Source organism: Periplaneta americana, chromosome 11 (assembly GCF_040183065.1).
Source record: "Periplaneta americana isolate PAMFEO1 chromosome 11, P.americana_PAMFEO1_priV1, whole genome shotgun sequence".
Taxonomy (NCBI): Eukaryota; Metazoa; Arthropoda; class Insecta; order Blattodea; family Blattidae; genus Periplaneta; species Periplaneta americana.
Genome location: NC_091127.1, coordinates 67238711 through 67251877, shown reverse-complemented (window position 1 = coordinate 67251877; position 13167 = coordinate 67238711). Strand labels below are relative to the sequence as shown.

Genomic DNA, 13167 nt, shown 5'->3' with positions numbered 1-13167 from the left:
CATTTTGAATATTTAGGCTGCACATTATCATATGACAATATAAATTATTTTGACAAAAAAATATTAAAATTTCAAAAACTAGTAGGAACAGTTAAAAGAACCTTCGTTAAGAAGGTAAGGACAGATACAGTTCTGAAGTTTTATAAAACAATGGTCATACCAACATTGTTATATGGCTCAGAGATTTGGACCCTAACTAAACAGCAAGAAAGAAGAATGGAGGCAGCAGAAATGAAATTGTTGAGACCATTGGCAGGATATACACTGCTAGATCATAAACAAAACAAATGCATTAGACAGGAATTAGGCATTTCAAATATAATTGATGTAACTCATACCTATATAAATAGATGGCACGAACATGTAGAGAGAATGTCATCAGACAGAGTTCCAAGAAAACTGCACAACTATAGACCCGTGGGACGACGGGATGTAGGAAGACCGAGACGACGATGGAGTGACCAGTTTTAGAGTTCAATTACTATTGGGACGGAACAGGCCGGACGGCCTAACCCGTGATGTTTATGATGATGATGATAAATACAATTTAAATTAAGAAACATGTTAAATGATTTATTCTTCTACTAAACACGGATGTTCCCTGGACCAAATGTCCTATTTTAATTATGTAATTACTTCATAGTTTTATCTGGTAATGTATGAGGTCATTATGATTGAGATACATATTGTTAATTGTAGGCCATAGTGATCAGACATATAAGGACTCGTACACAGTGAGATGGAGGTCAGGGCTTTGGATGGCCCACAAGCCACAGATCATGCTAAATATATTACTTTGCTAAAATTATTTAATATGAAGTGTTGTGCACTATACAGAACTGTTACCCATTAATTATGTAACTTTCTCAGTGACCACAGCATGTCTCTAGAGTGGTGTGTTATAATTCTGAGGTTATTTTCAACTATTTTCTCCCTGTGTGGTATGGGAGGATATCGAAGTTGCATCTTATTGTATAGTGTAGGTTTATCATTTACTGTAATTGGAAGTCTTCTTCCAGCTGAGAGTAAGAGCCCTCAGTTCGTACAAGTATATTTTATTTCAGTCTCTGACCAATTATCTATAAGGTCTAATATAGCATCAATCTTAAAAGTAGAATTGGCTGAACAACTCCAGAAAGTATTCAGTTAAATTTACAGTTTTAAATACAACTTTGAAAATAATTCAGGAGCAAACAACATACAACATATAAAAAGCTATTATTCACTAATTAATTACAAAACTGTATTTAGATTTAAGTCAATAATATTTGAGTAGCTTAATATCAAAGGCGGACATCTGACCTCAGATAGATTTAGATAGCTGTGGATTTTTATATAATTTTTCATGCTCTTTCCAGTTATAGTGAAGCCATATGCAAATTCTAACACTACATTTATAAAATAAATTGTGCTAAATATTACAAAGAACACTGCGAAACAAAAAATTGCCTCTAGATCAAAACTATGGAGACGACAGATGTCCATCTTTGATATTAAACTACTCACTTATTTCTAACAAGTGCAGCAAAGCGCATGGGTATGGCTAGTACTAGAATAAATTGATGGGATATTATTATTATTATTATTATTATTATTATGATTATTATTATTATTATTATTTTTATTATTTCATAGTTTTCTGCCCAAAGGCAGGTCTTTCTCTGCAAACCCAGCATTTTCCAATCTTTTGTATTATTATTATTATTATTATTATTATTATCATTATTATTATTATTATTTAATTCATAGTTTTCTTTCCAAGGGCAGGTCTTTCTCTGCAAACCCAGCATTATCCAATCTCTCTCATTATTATTATTGCCACCGCCACCACCACCACCACCACCACCACCACCACCACCACCACCAAAAAATGCATATCTTTCTCTTACAATCTTTATGCATCATTTTCTTGAGGACTGGTGATATGATTAACTTTGTTTCTTCCACCATTTTACTGAACATTGGTGTGTATTCAGCAGGATGAATTTTTGAAGAAAGTTGAACTCTTGAGCATAAAGAGGGCTGTGACTTGCATTAGATATATCACTATTATGTTGAAGTAATAAATTCTGATATTTTATTAATGAGATTCTTATTTGGATTGATTATTCAATTGCTTACTTTAGTTATTTTCTTTTTCTGTTTTCAGAGCCCTCATTACCATGACAATTTCTGCTGTTTGGCATGGGGTTTACGTTGGTTATTATTTGTGTCTCATGTCAGCTCCAATGTACCTTCCCGTTGAAGATGTTTATATTAAAATCAGGAAAGATACAACTGGATTGGTATGTATATATTATTCTTATTACAGAAACACACAAACTTAAAACTACATGCAGAAGTGAATGAAAGAACATTAATTACTTTTTTGGCATTGCTAATGCTTGACTAAAGCACATCCTGTATGTTCAAATAAGGTAACTTTGGTTTATGGTTAAAGTGGGTAACATTTTTGGTGTCAGATGCTGTTTGTCATATTCTCTGAAAGTACTATCATTAACCATGTTACATCCAACCTGTAATTTAAATGTCAGTGGTGTATTTGTGAACAAAAAAGTGTTCTGGCTCTGGGATTTCAGTAGTACCGATGGTAGTTGTAGTTGTCGTGGTCATGCAAAATTTGACGATAATATGAAAATCATAGTGTCCTACTGCCGCCAGGCCTTGAAAAATAGTACCCTGGCACTACCAGGCTTGAAATACACTTCTGTTCCAAAGGAATGGTGTACATTACAAGTAAATTCTCTAGTAAGTAGTGAAAATACTAGAGTTTCTGTTCCACAAAAGACTTTTCTATAGTAGTACTTTACCACAGATTAACTCCATATGTAGATGAAATTATTGAGGATCATCATTGTGGTTTTTAATAGATCAACTATTGATCAGATATTTTGTATTCGACAAATAATGGAGAAAAAAATGGGAGTATAAGGGTACAGTGCATCAGTTATTCATAGATTTCAAAAAAGGCATATGACTCGTTTAAGAGAGAAGTTTTATATAATATTCTTATTGAATTTGGTATTCCCAAGAAACTAGTTCGATTAATTAAAATGTCTTAGTGAAACTTACAGCTGAGTCTGTATAGGGCAGTTTCTATCTGATGCTTTTCCAGTTCACTGCGGGCTAAAGTGGGGAGATGCACTATCACCTTTACTTTTTAACTTCGCTCTAGAATATGCCATTAGGAAAGTTCAGGATATCACAGAGGGTTTGGAATTGAACGGGTTACATCAGCTTCTTGTCTATGTGGATGACGTGAATATGGTAGGAGAAAATCCACAAACGATTGGGGAAAACGCGGAAATTCTACTTGAAGCAAGTAAAGCGATAGGGTTGGGAATAAATCCCAAAAAGACAAAGTATATGATTATGTCTCGTGACCAGAATATTGTACGAAATGGAACTATAAAAATTGGAGATTTGTCCTTCGAAGATGTGAAAAAATTCAAATATCTTGGAGCAACAGTAACAACTATAAATGACAATTGGGAAGAAATTAAACGCAGAATAAATATGAGAAATGCCTGTTATTATTCATTATCAATAGTTCATTGTGAATCCTCACATTCAAATACATGCATTTTTACATTATTTCCGTTCTCGTTCTCGTTTCCATTCCTGGTTTATTGTGAACCAGCCTTTACACAACACAGAACTGCACACATTATATTCTTCACCTGACATAATTAGGAACATTAAATCCAGACGTTTGAGATGGACAGGGCATGTAGCACATATGAGCGAATCCAGAAATGCATATAGAGTGTTAGTTGGGAGACCGGAGGGAAAAAGGCCTTTGGAGAGGCTGAGACGTAGATGGGAGGATAATATTAAAATGGATTTGAGGGAAGTGGGATATGATGATAGAGAGTGGATTAATTTTGCACAGGATAGTGACTGATGGCGGGTGTATGTGAGGACAGCAATGGACCTTCGGGTTCCTTAAGAGCCATTTGTAAGTACAATGCATGTGCTAACCAGGCAACTCATAGTCATCCTGGGCAACTTGTAAACATAGACATGGTAACACTGTCCCATTACCATGGTTACGTGTCTCTCGTGATTGATTGATTTGAATGGTTGCCATGGTAACATACTAATGGCGTCATTTGTCAGGTCAGAAGTAGTTTTTGGCACACCATAATGGTTTTTCTTCTTAAATTAATTTATTAAACAAATAAGTATCTAGAAGATGTATTAAAGTTACATTATATTACTGAGAACTTTAACAAATCTATACCATATTTTGGAACAGAGGGAGTATTTTATTAAACAAGTTACTAATAAAATCTTCATAAGTATGCTAAATAACTTGATAAAGCGTCGTAAAATAACCTACTAAAAAAACATGTAATTTTCTATTGGCAAAAAAGGAGCTTGAACACTTTACCTTCTCAGTCTTAATATATCATGCCACACACACCAGTGATCATTGAAAATGAGTAGTTTTGGCAGTTAATTTCTGCATTATGTACCTGCTTCCAATAACAAAGTTTGTTATCTTAGGTAAATGTAATGTAACATTAATGAAAACGATTCTTTCTGATTGTAAGTGTATGTGAACTGCCAACATCTAACACTGTTTGAGTTTATGTATGCATCATGCTTATCAAAATGGAACTGATACATTGTTCAGTTTGTTGGATATTCAGCCATTAGGAAGTTTAGTAAGTGTAGAGGGGAGCAGAGGTGTAATAGTTTATTTCCATTCTTTTGCTCAACAGCTGCTTTCAACAAAAGCATTAAAAGAGAAAAGTTTATTGGACAAATGCACGTTCATAGTATGTTGTGTCTGATATAGCTCATGCTTTATTTTTGTTCCATCATTAAGAGATATAGTAAGGACTTCATTTCCGACCAGGTACACATTTTTGAACAAATATGAATTTTATTTTTTTGCAGGAAGAAAAATTTTGGGACTTCTTCCTGTGGTTCTTCAAAATGCAAGCATTTTCATACATGGCAATTGTGTTCTTATTGCTACGTGTTGACCTGACCTTCAAGTTTTGGGGATCAATCTACTTTGCAGGACACATTGCTGCTGTAGTTCTCTTCGTTGTTGGTAAATTAATTCTTAAGGCTCGTCGAAAGAAGAATAAACAAGCATCCAAGAACGAATAATTTCAGCTGATGTTCAGTGAGTCCACAAAAATTTCAGCTGCCACATTCCCCGAAGCTCAGTGTGACAAGATGTACAGGTCAGCGTTAAGCTTTATATATCGAATGTATTACTGTCACTTTATTTTCGTATTACATATTAACCAGGAGTTTTATAAAAATAATGGAAAACAGAGGATTCATACTACTGATATTAAAAATATTAATTGGTAACAATAATAGAGGTAGTTATGTAAAAATGTTTGCTGTGCCCTTATAGCATATTGTCTTGGTCATGAGATCTGCATCATTCCATCACAGAATGAAGATAGGTGTAAAGTAAAATATAAAGAGTTTTGCTTCCTCTTGCTAGGAAGTGAAAATTGTTATAGATGTAAATTCAAACAAATATCTATATCTATTTTTTTAAAGACATGCAGCTATGTTTTGAACTTCAGAAATTTCTTTCATAAACATAAATATGAAACTTATTATGGAAATTACAATATTAATTCTTTTCTGTAACAGTCCGTTCTGTAGAGGATTGTAATTCTCAAAAAAAGATTTACACATTCCTAATGGATTCTCTAATGAAAATGTATCTGTAATATATGAAAAGATTGATGGTTTTTACACTGTAATTATGTCATCTTTTCCTTTTAAAAAATGTGGCCTTGACTTTTGTCTTCCTTTATTTTTATATTAAACTGCTGTATCTCTTTTTGTCCCTACTGCAGTAGGACTTCATTGTCTTAAATGTTGTTTCAAGAAATACAAATACTCAGAAAAATATTTTAAATTAAAATACTCGTATTAATTAAAGCAGTTACACTTTCCACCTGGGATCTGCAAGCATGAGTGACGTCACGTGGTGGGTAGAAGCAGTACTATAGCAGATGCTCGTGCATGCGCCCTCTCTGTTTTGCAGACGACATTAGCTGTCGTCACTATGCTTTCAGATTCCAGGAGATTAGTGTACATAATACATGTTGAAAATGCAGAATATTTACAAATTTTAATCAGAAAATGGTGTTAATCATTTGCTAATGATAGCTGAAAAGTAGACGTGTTTTTTCTATTTTTATTTTTGTGAATCTGGAAATATTAAGGTCACAGTGCCCGTGAAACTCCACATTGTCCACATTTCAATTTCAATAAATCATAGTAATATTATTTTAAGTTCTTCGTAAAGAAAAATATTGGGAGAACTAAATGATGAGTTCATGTTACAATTATTATGAAAATAAATCGTCACTTTAACTCTCCAATGGTCATGTACTCAAGTACAACGTTAGTGGTTGCATGGATCACATATTTTATGTTTTTCTAAATATAATTTTATATTTGTTAAATTTTTCTGGTTAAATAATTATTAATGGTTACACATTAACTCAGTCTAATTATATTAATTTTTTCAATATTCACAAAACAAGTGAAGCGTGCGGCCAGACAGCGGGACAAGCACCAACTTAGAGCAAAGCTAGAATTTTCAGTGGAACATCGACATTTTAGGCCTCTTCTATTGTGACACATGGTCTGGTTCACTGAAAATCCGTAGGAGGCTCGTTTACTTTTGTGCAGTGAGTGTAGCATGAGCTGAAGTGTTTTAAAATTGCCTCTCCTACACAGTACACAATTTGCTCATTGGTGCTTGTCCCGTTGTTTGGCCACATTATAATAAATGCTGTAAAACATAAATTTAGAGACTGAGAATGTTTGCGTGGAGCACAATCGTGATCCAAGAATGCATGAAGAAAACACTCGCTTAACATTGTCAACAACAAACTGAGAGGATACAGAAATATAAAAACGAAAGACACCCAGTGTGGCAGATATGGTAAGAACTGCCATCTCGAATCACCAATCAAAATTGAAGAACTGGATCACTGTTGTGATTCATGCTACCACTCTAAGGTTAAAATATCTTAATGCTTAGAATTTTTTCGCAGCTTGTCATTTATTAATTTTTATGAACGTATATGAGGTACTGTGGATATTAGGGGCAAACACGGCAAAGAACTTCGAAACTTCTATTTTGTGAGTTCGCCCTCAATATTCGAATGCCTCATAACTATGTATGAGATTTCTTAACGTTATTAAATTTACTGTTATCAGGTTGTAGTTCCATAATTTTCTACTTAACAAAGTGAAAACAAACCTATACTGAAATAATTATATAGGGTGTCTCTAAAATGTTGTCTTTAAAGAACCGCACAAGTCCACCACTGTGGAGTAACAGCATGACCGACCATGAAAGAAGTAGGCCTGGGTTTAAATTCTGGTTGGGACAAATTACCTGCTTGGGGTTTTTTTCTGAGTTTTTCTCCTTGAAATAATAAAAGCATAATTGCTGAGTAACTTTCGGTGTTGGACCTCAGACTCATTTCATCTTCAATAATTTCAACTCCATTAGTCATCTTCCAATAGTTTTAGGTCGATTGGAGATGCGTCAGTACCATAATTTGCATACAGATGACATTTATCTGAGGGAGCTGCATAAGTTCCAGGGGGACAGAGGGTCTTTCACAGCAAACTCTTTCGGAGATGGGTGAAGTGCTGAATCGATAGATGGCACCAAATAGTGAATCACGAAACCTAAAGTAATGCGATCTTCAGGTCAATATAGGATGCTTGAGAGCTGTAGTACCGTGACTTGCATACAGATGGCATCAATCTGAGGAAGCTGCTGAAGTTCCAGGGGGAAAGAGAGTTGAGCTCCATTGGATTAGGGTAAGGTAGCTGAATCGATAGATGACACCAAACATTGAATCATGATACTTACAAGAATGCTATTCTGAGAACTTCAGTAATCATCCTATAAAAAAAGAAGGTCGGCACAATAAGGATTAGGCTGAAGTGCATGCCCTGCCCAGGTCCTCCTCAGTACAAAAAGAAAACACATGGTAAAGATCATCATCATCCTTTCTCATTTTAGGCCTCGTGGTCTGTTACAGTCTCAATCAATCATTTATTCGGTCATCCAAATTCCCATTAGGCTGAAAGTGTAGGAGTTGTGCCCACAAACATATTTTTGAAATTTCAATGTAATAAAGTTCCCCGAGGACAGGTTGCAGACTTGTTGTTTGGTATTCTAGTAATGGAACATCAGGTTATGTAAACTGAATATAGGAACCTATCCTCTTATTATCCTTAGTTAAATGGGGCACAACATGAATAAGTTTGTAGTGAATCGCAGGATACAGTGCTTCATTATGAGTACAAAAAATCTACTTAAAATCACAAATTAGAGGGTAGGTTTCTACATTTAATTTATGTGACTTGATCTCTATCACGTGCTGTTCTTCTGAAACAGCATTTTAGAAACACATTACAGAGATGTATTACTATGAATTGTGAAGTAAACATGCATTATATTCAGTTACTATGGGTGTGATTTGATGATTATTTTATACTGATTTCAGTGATTAAAATGGTTTAATGTCATTGAATATTTATTAAAGAAACTAGCAATTTCGCACACTAAAGAAGCTTAAAAAATAATAAAATATTTGTTTAAATTATTATTGAAACCATCCCTTTGAAACTAACAGAGTTTGTATTATTAATTAAATTTGTAATTCAATTTCATTTGATTGTGAAGGGCTGATGGCTCTGCTTTCTTGATCTCATGAAGGCAGTTTTTGCAGAAAAGAGAAATAACTGTTGTCTGTGCTGCTACCTGAAGTAGTCCCTGAAACTATGCATTCATTGTTGCCAGATGTCACACATGTAATGCTGAATGATTAAATATGTAGAAATGTTCATGTGTATTTTATAACAAAGAAAATGTTCACATTTTATTCTGGAGAATGAGTAATTTTTCGTGCGAATTCTCCATAAAGTCTGTTTTTTTAAATATCGTGATTATGAAGTAATTTCATGGATTTCTCTCAATTTAGCGAAAATTCGCGGATATATTTCACTTAATTTTGGACTTTCATTAAGGGATTTGCATTTTCCACATACAAAATTAAGTTTTTAACACATTTCACATATATCGTTAATACCAAAAAGTCACACCCCTATCAATTACTTATTGTTACTTTCTCATTCTACATGGTACTGAGAAAGCATTGTTATGCTGTAAAAATTCGATTTAATAATACCTTACTTAGTGATCTTAATACCGAAAAGTGGTTTTTGGCATGTTTTCTCTTTGTTTTTATACAATTTGTCTCCTAAACTTATTCATAATTTTGTTCATACTCGATGCATTCAGAAAGTATAATAATTTTTGCTGCTGTAACAAAATAAGGTTGATTAAAGCCCTTAGGCAAAATTCCACAAAGCAGTGGTTCACTGAAAGTAACATTTTCTTCTTGAATATTTTTGTTAGACAAATAGTGCCAAATGAGACAGGACAGGCCAGGCCAAATGTCCCCAGAAATGTTTGATTCACAATAATTGCAGATTTATTGCAGCATATCATGCTGTTTAGTAAACAGGTTTTTTGAAGTTTCTAAATTACTGGTGTGTTGCTGAGAGTCGAGGTGGTGGTTGTATGGATGATGACTGTTGATGGTAGGATTCTGCTATTATTGTGCATTATAGGTGCCTGGGGTACGAATTAGAACAGTTAGAGAACACTTTTTGGGAATTCTGTGATTGCAAAGGAAAGAAATCTGTGAGAGTATGTGGATCTTTTCACAAATCTTTCCTTAATTGATGGTTATAATAGTTATTTTATTGTTGCATAATATATGTATGGTAGTGTTATTGTCATTTAATGACAGATAGTTAATTTTTAGTGTAAATTATATTTGTTATGTAATTCACTGAAGTTATTCAAACCTCTAAAGTTTGTACAGATTTCCTTTCTCACTTCTCTTTTCTTGTGTTACTTATAATAATTTAATTTCCGCATTTTTATTGTGTTTACTCTCTCTCCTAAATACGAATGAGAGAAATTCAGAGTGAAAAAAAAAAAGTTGTATTTCTTATCTGTTGTTTTCATCAGCAACTGCTTAGTCTAAATTGTGTATCATTAAGACAGTCTTTGTAGATCATTTGGCAGTTCCAGTCGTTAGGGTGTCTTGTGAGATACTGCTTCAGTTTTCCTTGTTCTGTATCGTTGTATTACCATCATATTATCAAATCTTGAAATGTAGTTCTAAAATGATAGTGTTAGGAATTACCATCCAGTTTCCTGTATCTTCTACCTCCTCTTCTTCTTTATTTATCCTCCCATTGCATTGTAACTTCTAAAGATTAGGTATGAAAAATTGCTATCCTGTGGATTTTTCCTTGTTTGCTGTGTCTGTCATCATTTTTCTCTTTGTTTTTATTGTCGTTTACTTTTTTCCTCCTCTACTTCTCCCTTTTTTTCTTTGCCTTCCTTTCTCTTCTCTTGCTTCTTCTCTTGGTATCTTTTTTCTCTTTCATGTTTATCCATTTTCTTTATCTTTTCTCGTCTATCTTTCATCCTATTCCCTTTCTCCTTCCCCTATTTCTACTTTTCCTTCATCTGTCTCTGGAGTCTGTTACAATCTCAACCAAGAATTTTTATTTCACCTGGTCTTCTTTCAGTTGAAAACAATAAGTCCATCCAATTGGTTGCAGACTGAAAGGTAGTAATTCCATTGGCAGAACTGTCATCTCAGAGTCTCCAAAACACATTTCTTCTACACCACAAAGAACAGTTATACTGCCATTATTTGGTCCCCAAAGTCTCATTTGTAATGCAGATTGTACCATTACTGGCAGGTCAGGATGGGCATTTGGTAATTTACACTTCTCTATCCTTTACACTCCTTGTTGTATGGAATTCTTTGGAATTGGCTTTTCTTAAATATGAACTTTTTTTCTTTAATAAACTGTTGTTTTGCAATAATACTATATATACAGGTGTTTAAAAAAGTGTCGCATATTTTTACAGGAGGTAGTATAGGTTGAAACTGAATAAAAAAAAAATTCCTATAAACATGTGTCCGAAAACATATATGTTGAGATTGGTCCATGCTGTATTGTGGCCTATGATCGTCATTTGTTTAAAAGCACAAAACAATGGTGCATGTTTTCAGAATGACTAGCATCCCTCAACAGAAGTAAACAGAGAATGTAATAGTAAACATTAAGGTCTAAGATATTACGGAGTTTATAATTTTACTTGTGTTAGTAAGTGCTTACAGTATTCATTGGTGTAGGCTATCTTTCTGTTTATGCACGATGTGGCACCACCCCATTTTCTACGCCTCGTGTGACAATACCTAACCTGGAGATTTAATGGGCGATGGATTAGTTGAGGAGGTCCAGTAATATAGCCTCCCTGATCACCTGACCTAAATCCTTTGGATTTCGGGCTATAGGGACATTTAAAGACATTGGTGAATGCCACATCCATTGGCAATGTACAAATGTTACAAAAGCACTTATCCAATGCATGTGAGGAAATTCGACAACAGTCAGGTGTGGTCGCAAGAGTTTGTGTTTCACTGAGAAGGGCTGAAGCATGTATAACAATGCGTGGTAACCACATAGAGAACCTTCTGTAGCATCTATTAACAGACATTTGGGTATCGTAGGCCACAATACAGCATGGTTCATATCTCAGCAGATATTTGTTTCCGGACATACGTTTATAGGAACTTTTTTGTAGTTTTGACCAATGCTACCTCCTGTAAAAATATGAGATACTTTTTTTAAACACTCTGTATATACAGGCTGAGCATTACTGTACCCTTAAATATATACAATATAATGTACTGTAGAATTTACTAAACCTGGTGACAAGAGGGTGTGGCAACACTGAAAGACAGTTGATAACAATGACCAGAACATTTGCTTGCAGTGACAATAACAGTTGAATAACGATGGAATTGTGAGCAAAATGGCAGGTACGAGTAATTATTCGCTTGAAGAGAGTGATTGCGAGTGTTTGGGTCCATGAAAAGCAGCACATGGGGCAGACGATATAACAAATTATAACATAGTTTGAAAGGAGATATGGAAGGCCATCCCCAAAAAAAAGAACATTGCTAGCTTGAGAAAAGTGAATGTTCATTACTGACTGCTAGACGGTATCAAACAAACGACGAACTGAAAGATGCTGTGACAGCTGCCTTTGCAGACATATCACAGCAGTTACGTAAAATGTCACAAAGGATCTGGAGATGTATCCAACTCTGCATAGAAAATGGAGCTAACACAGAACCATTACATTAGCTAAGTAAAGTGTTCATATTCAATTTTGATTTTTGTGTACATACTATTTCAGCAATAACTTTCAATAGTAAATGAAATTAAGCCACCAAGAGTGGATATGGCTCATTTGTTTTTTCACGAAGACTTTACAAGAACTTGTGATCATACCCGAAACAAGAAATTCTGTTCTGGCAGTGGAATAAATATTCTAATTCTGTTTGATTCGATTTGATGATCTGCTTTCTGCTATCTTCCATTTAAATACATTGTGAAGAGAAATTCTATAAGATTCGATTCCGCTACGTGGGAGCGGGCCTTTAGTAAGAAATATCTATGGGTACGGTGACTTATGGCATGCCTGTATAGAGTTTATTATTGCAATACAACAACCCTGAATTTACAGCTTGCCAAAATGACGAGGTATGACAATATACAATATTAATGGTAATAAATCGTATTACTTATTAACACTTTGCTACCCAAGTGATGTCTTTCAAACCATGCATTATCCATTTTCATCATAGTTATAATTATGAATAACATGTAAACTGTTTATAATTGTTTGCTAACAAATAAATATTTCACTTATGGTAGTTTAATTATAAAACAAACATTTTTTCCTCAAGAGGAAATACAGTGCAGTGAAATCAGAAATGAAATAGTTAATATTTTCTTGTTCTAAGAAGCGAGAACTGTTCTACATAATTCGCTTAAGAATTGTCATAGTTTTTATGTAAATAATGTCTTACAAGGAGTGAAATGGTCGCATTATGTATGAATATTACCTATCTTTATCGCAAGAATACAGGGAAAGAAGTTCTGCATGTTTATACTGTATTGTCTGATGCAGTGCCATATTTCAGCCACAAGAATGACATTAGGTGTGATAGTACAAAGTAGAGAAACTGAATAGAACACTTCGTTGCC

General features: G+C 34.2%; 1 protein-coding gene across 1 annotated transcript in view; it reads left to right on the top strand.

The window, feature by feature from the left end:
• The window catches only part of frj (membrane bound O-acyltransferase domain containing farjavit), a 32445-nt gene extending 25393 nt beyond the window's left edge, over positions 1 to 7052 (top strand). The window contains exons 7-8 of the mRNA XM_069839582.1: positions 2150 to 2285; positions 4906 to 7052. Of these exons, the coding sequence (XP_069695683.1) occupies positions 2150 to 2285; positions 4906 to 5124 (355 nt within the window). The 3' untranslated portion in view covers positions 5125 to 7052. The remainder of the gene's footprint in view (positions 1 to 2149; positions 2286 to 4905) is intronic.
• The last annotated feature ends 6115 nt before the right edge of the window (positions 7053 to 13167 follow it).